The sequence below is a fragment of the Athene cunicularia genome (genome assembly GCF_003259725.1).
Source record: "Athene cunicularia isolate RWA chromosome 6 unlocalized genomic scaffold, athCun1 chr6_part1, whole genome shotgun sequence".
NCBI lineage: Eukaryota > Metazoa > Chordata > Aves > Strigiformes > Strigidae > Athene > Athene cunicularia.
Window position 1 is genome coordinate 5,313,179 of NW_020799105.1, and position 5,642 is coordinate 5,318,820.

The 5,642-nt window shown below is 44.8% G+C and overlaps 1 protein-coding gene across 1 annotated transcript; it reads left to right on the forward strand.

Annotated features, from left to right (window-relative positions):
• The first annotated feature begins 6 nt into the window (after positions 1-6).
• On the forward strand, positions 7-3,461 carry NDUFB8 (NADH:ubiquinone oxidoreductase subunit B8). Its single transcript, XM_026851271.1, has 4 exons — positions 7-157; positions 756-855; positions 2,423-2,578; positions 3,232-3,461. The coding sequence occupies exons 1-4, from the start codon at positions 39-41 to the stop codon at positions 3,322-3,324; spliced, it is 468 nt and encodes a 155-aa protein (XP_026707072.1). The 5' UTR covers positions 7-38; the 3' UTR covers positions 3,325-3,461.
• Positions 3,462-5,642: the final 2,181 nt, after the last annotated feature.

Consider the following 5,642-nt stretch of genomic DNA (forward strand, 5'->3'; position numbering starts at 1 on the left):
GCCCACCCTGCCCTGTTGCTCTCCCGCCAGCCTCGGGGATGTCCAAGGACCTGTTGCCCGGGCCGTACCCCCGGACACCGGAGGAGCGGGCAGCCGCCGCGAAGAAGTACAACATGCGGGTGGAGGACTACGAGCCCTACCCTGACGACGGCTTTGGGTGAGCTGGGGGGTCCCGTGCTTCTGCAGCCGGGGAGTGGGCCAAGGCCGGCACCTCCCGTCTCTGCGGGCAGGCGCTGCCGGCTGGCAGTCTCGAATGCCTGGAGATGCTGCACTGTGAGCTTTGAAAGTGTTCTAAAATAGGAACAAGTGGAATGAGTTGGAGGCCTGTGTGAATAAAATACTACATGAGACAGTTTGTAAGCTGTTATAATGCAAGGCTAAGAGGGATGAACAGAAAGCCGTCTCTGGAATAAAGATTTCAGGAGTTTTAAATGGTGGGGAATATTTTGACAGGTGCAAAATGCAGTACAACTAGGGTTCTGTGTTTCAGTTAAGCTTGCATTTTCTTCCTACTAATATAGCCAAAAAAGGCCACTTTGAGTAACACAATTTGTTACAATGACTGGTATCAAGGTAATGATTGTGCTAGTTCCATGTATGTATTTTAAAAACTGTGCATACACAGGATTTATAGAAACAAAGTAATGCTGAAGTCTTCTGTTTCCATAAGCCTATCCTATAGTGTCTCCTTACAAGGTGTATCTAAATGAATACAGGCTTCTTATATATTTGGAGTTTTTGTCTGTTTCTCACAGGTATGGTGACTATCCCAAGCTCCCTGATAAGTCTCTGCATGAGAGAGACCCTTGGTACCAGTGGGACCAGCCAGACATGAGGCATAACTGGGGAGAGCCGGTAGGAATGCTAGTACCGCTTTTCAAGCTGCTAATCAGTGATACTGTTATTAAATACTAACATGCACATCTTGTTAGGGCTTTCTGTTTAATTCTTTGTGTAACTGCTTTGTCAAGTGCAGGTGTGTGTTTCCTATGCCAGCAGGGACAGTGGTTGCTATCAGGGTAATAATTTGAAAGTGCTGAGGACTGTTAACATATTACTGAGGAAGGAGACTTTACAAAGTTTCTCCGTAGAAATAGGAAAGTCTCATCCATTTTCTCTGCCTGATGTGACTCAGTATGAGAGTTTAGTTCAGAATCATTTAGCAAAGAAGCCATCATTTGAGTCCTTTTAGTACAGTGGAAGTAGCTATTGCTGCTTTATTGCTCCAGGGTTGTTTTGGGATAGAATACAATTAAGGAGATTTTCTCTGAAGGAAGTTTGCAAGATATCCTTAGGAGACATGGATGAATAAAGCATTTATGTTAACTTTCAGAATTTAAGTTCCTCAGACTCCCTTGTCAGGAGTAATTTTTCAGTTAATGCCTGGTCTTTCTGTGAATGGCTACAATCTAACTGATTATTGAACTTGGTGATTAACTTGAGCTCTCCTTACTAAAAGAGATTTGTAAGCATGTGTATGTAGTAGATCACAGTATAAACATGTCAGAGCATTGCAGCAAATGTACCACAGTAAAGTGCGTGTTCTAATGACTGTAGAAACGTATGAAAAAATCCATGGTGATTCTGTGTTGTTGTGGTGGTTCCTACAGGAAGCCTTGTATAGGTACCCTTGCATGTGGGGTTGGCAGTTGGGGACCAAGTGCAATATACTGGTGCATCCCAGGTGTCAGCACATGCCGTTGTTCAGGCACCTGAGTTCTGCTCAGTCTGGCTCTCTGGGTTTGATGGCAAATGGGCCTGTATGCAAAGGGGAAAGATGGGGAGCTAGAAGCAGTACTTGAGCTGCAAATTAATGGCTTCTCTGCCTTTTATTAATGTGAAAGGAGACTATAGGCAGAAAATGATTGGGACTTCCCTATGTGTACATCAAGGCAGAAGCCTAAATGCCCTTCTGCTTCAATCAGGAAGGGCATTAGCTTGCTACCAGCCCTGTTTGTCATGGAGTAACAGTGGCAGGTGCTCTACCTGTTTTGAGTAACTAGCTTCCAAATGGCAGGTAGTTGATACTTTGTTTGAAATAACACTGCTATTTCTGTTTGGGTATGTGAGTGAACTTCCATAAATGAGGATACTGATTAATACCATGCCTCTTCAACAGTGCTGGGGAGTAAAGCTAAGGTGCAGTGATTATGTATATAAATAAAAGCTGCTGCTACCCTGTAATTAAGCATATTGCCTGATACACACACAGGATGGAATTTGGAGTCCTGAGTTCTGCTGTAAGTGACAATATGCTGTGACTGTAGGTAAATCACTTATCTCCTCTGTGGCTTTATATCCCCTGAGGTGGAGATAAAACAGCTTCTGGCAGTTTTGTGAGTGCATTAAAGCACTTGGCCCCTTGATAAAAGCAGTTTGAGCACTGTTGATAAATGTGCAGTCATTTTTCTTTGTTTTTTAGATGCACTGGGACTTTGACATGTATCTTCGAAACCGTGTTGATACATCCCCGACTCCAGTTCCCTGGCACACCATGCGTAAACACTTCCTTATCTTTTTGAGTACCATGCTGATCATGTTTGGTCTTGGAGAGATCTATCCGTCTTACAGGCCTGTGGTGAGTGATGCCCTTGGATAAAGGGAGGAAAAGGAGCTGTGTTTCTTGTCACTGTCGATGCCCAGAAGGGTTGTTTTGCTGAGGCAGAGTGATGAGTGTGAATGCAAAACGCTGCTGCTGCCAGGGTGTGGGCCAAGGGATGTCCTGCGGCCTCATCAAGCCTGAGCTGTTCTGTTGACTGCCTTGGCTCAGCTCACAGGTTCCACTTCATAGTGAGCAGGTCATGTCTACAGAGAACTAATTTTAAGCTATACTTTTTCCAGTAGCTATTCTTTGCTGTAGGTATTCTCCTTCCCAGTGTGTATCTGCTTGAGAGAGATCTTTTCTCTCTTCTCCTGCCCTGTGTTTTCAGTTGTCTCATGATCTAGATCATTTGGAATGTACTTCTGTAAAATACATTGGAATACACAAACAGCTTGTGCATTATCCTCATGCTGAGAGATGAACTGTTGGTTAAGATTAAATGCAAGACCACCTTGATGTTTCTGTTAAAGGACATGGGTTTATACAAAGAAGTGTGTCTCTGAATTTACTTTCCTGCTGAAGCACTTAAGAAATATGTTGTAAATGACAAGCCTTGATTTGGGTATGGGTGGGATGAGACATTTACTTGGTGAATGGTGAATTTGACACTCTTTTATCTCTCCTTGTAGGGACCGAAGCAATATCCCTTCAATGACCTGTATCTGGAGAGAGGAGGAGACCCCAATAAAGAGCCACCAGTGGTGACACACTATGAAATCTGAAAGTTGAAGTGCTATGTTTCTCCTGTGTCAGCTCTGCTGAGGATGGCATCTTCTCTACTGTTCACTGTGGCATATGTTAATGCTTGTTCTTCAATGTTCAACCACTAACTGCGGTGAAATATATCGATGATACCTACTGTGCTAGTTGTCTTCTGTTGGTTTGAGAAGTCTGAACAATGGCCAGTGTTCAAATGACCCTTGCCATTTTTCTAAACAGGCTAGTATCTGTGGGGCGAAGTTCTGAGTGCAGTCTTAGGACTGCTGCTAGTTTTTGTGCACAAACATTAGCTAAGCCTGTTTATGTAGGAGATATTGCTTGTTACCAAGTGTCTTACTGCAGGTGCTGCTTGAACTGGAGTGTCATCATTTAATGTGAAATGACAGGCAGAACCAGACTGGTAAGTGCCAGTGCATGGGAGTCTCATACCATGTGAATAACTGTCCATCCTTAGTGGGATTTAGCGTTGATCTCCTCCTGGTCTAGATGCCCTTTTCAGTGAAGCTTACACAACCAGTAGGGAGCACTAGTGAGGCACAGAGCCTTGTAGTGTATAGCTTGAAGCTGAGCTCAGAGCTGTGGACAGCAGTGGTAGAAGGCTGATGAGCAACTACAACACTGGCCAGACGTGTTCTGCTGTGCCTGGGCTTTGATCCAAGAGCACATGTGCCCAAATTGCTCCTGTGTGGCCTGAGTTAATCCACCAGCGTTAGAGTTCCATCTGACCCATGAAGTCTGCCTGTCTTACTGCAAACCACTGGTGTAGGGCCTCCTATGGCTGCTTCAGCCATTTACTTGGGAAGGTTGTACATATAATTTTATTAAACTCTGACATTTTTCTAGTGCTGCTCTTCCTTTAACATAAATTTTTCCCCTTGTTACCGAAGGAGATGGTACCTTCAGTACTGATTTATAGGGAAAATTCTCCCAACTCCACTGTGCTGTGTTTTAAGACCCCATTGTTTGGCTGTAGGAGTGGGTGATAGTGGTAGCAGAAGGCTAAGGGCTTGGGCTCTTTTGGATGGTTCCTATAAACTGGATGCTGTGCTCTGCTCTCAACATCCTGGCGTGATTCACAGGGTTGTGAGTTAAGAGAAGCAGATATTTGAAGACCGTGATTCATGATTTTTTAAAAAATCTATAAAGATTTTTAACCTCGGATACTAAAGGACATTTAGCTTGATCTCTGTAGAGGTTTCTCTAAGGGTGTATGTTCAAGGGAATTATGTGACTGAATACTAGGACAAACAAATAGGTGTAAATAAAACCTCTTCGGAGGTGTTGAACAATCACCATTTCTCCTGTCTTTAAGCTGTCACTTTCTCTTCTAGTTATAGAAATGCTTGCTAATTACGGACGATGTTTTACCCTAGAGGGTTTTTTTAAGTAGTTTTTGAGCTGTGGGGACCTTGAAACTGAATTCTGTTACAAAGTGTTATGCGGGAGAAAACACTCCTTAGGGGTACTTGAGTAAGAATTGCCACTCCACAGCACTTATGTGACAGCACTAGAGTCTTCAAGTAAAATGAAAACAATTCGGGCAGTAATGGCTGTCTTACCTTAGTGTGTGTAAAGTGATAATTCAGCAGTTACACAGAGGCAGGTTGAGGCCCTTATTTTACTGCATGTCACCTGGTTGCCATGCCCCAGCATTGTTTGATCCCTCCTGCTTTGGGGAGTTTCACACCCGGTCAATATCTAACCAGTAGCTTAATGTGTTTTTTTTCATGGGGAAGGCATAATAAGCAGAGAACATGGCTCAGATAGCCTTAAAAATGGGTTTGTAATGTAGGCAAGTTTCTCAAAACAGAAGAGCCATGGGGGAAGAAGGTCTAGGTCCATCTGCACATTTTTTTTCCTGTCAACTAAAATGCTTTTAGGAAAATATATTCCTAAGCCATGCTCTTTTCCCTTCTGCATGCTCTCTCAGGGAAAGCTTAAATCTGTAGCTGAGGCAAAGTTCTGAGGGGGGGGGTAACTTCAGAGCCATCAGACCCTGGCTGCAGCTAGTGTGTCCCTTTGCGTACAGCACGGACCATTTCGTACTAGTGGATGGAGCAAATCCAAGTATCTTAAAAACAGGAAAGGTGCCGGAGAGCCTCTTGGTTTGGGAGCCCAGTGCTGAGGCCCCAGTCGTGGTGCCGCGACCAAGGAAGAGACGCCCCAAAGCTGGGCAGGAGAGACTGAAAGCATCCCCAACGCTTTCGGGACACGCCCGAAGGGCAATAGTGGCCGAACCCCACAGGGGTCGGGCTCCCGCGCCCTGGGCGGTGTTGCCGGGGCTGTCGGCGGTCCCACAGCGGGGAGCGCTCCCGCTGAC

Coding starts and splice junctions, on each gene's coding strand:
- NDUFB8 (XM_026851271.1), top strand. CDS start 39: ATGTCCAAGGACCTGTTGCCCGGGCCGTACCCCCGGACACCGGAGGAG. Junction 856..2,422: donor GGCATAACTGGGGAGAGCCG/GTAGGAATGCTA, acceptor TTTGTTTTTTAG/ATGCACTGGGACTTTGACAT. Junction 2,579..3,231: donor ATCCGTCTTACAGGCCTGTG/GTGAGTGATGCC, acceptor CTCTCCTTGTAG/GGACCGAAGCAATATCCCTT.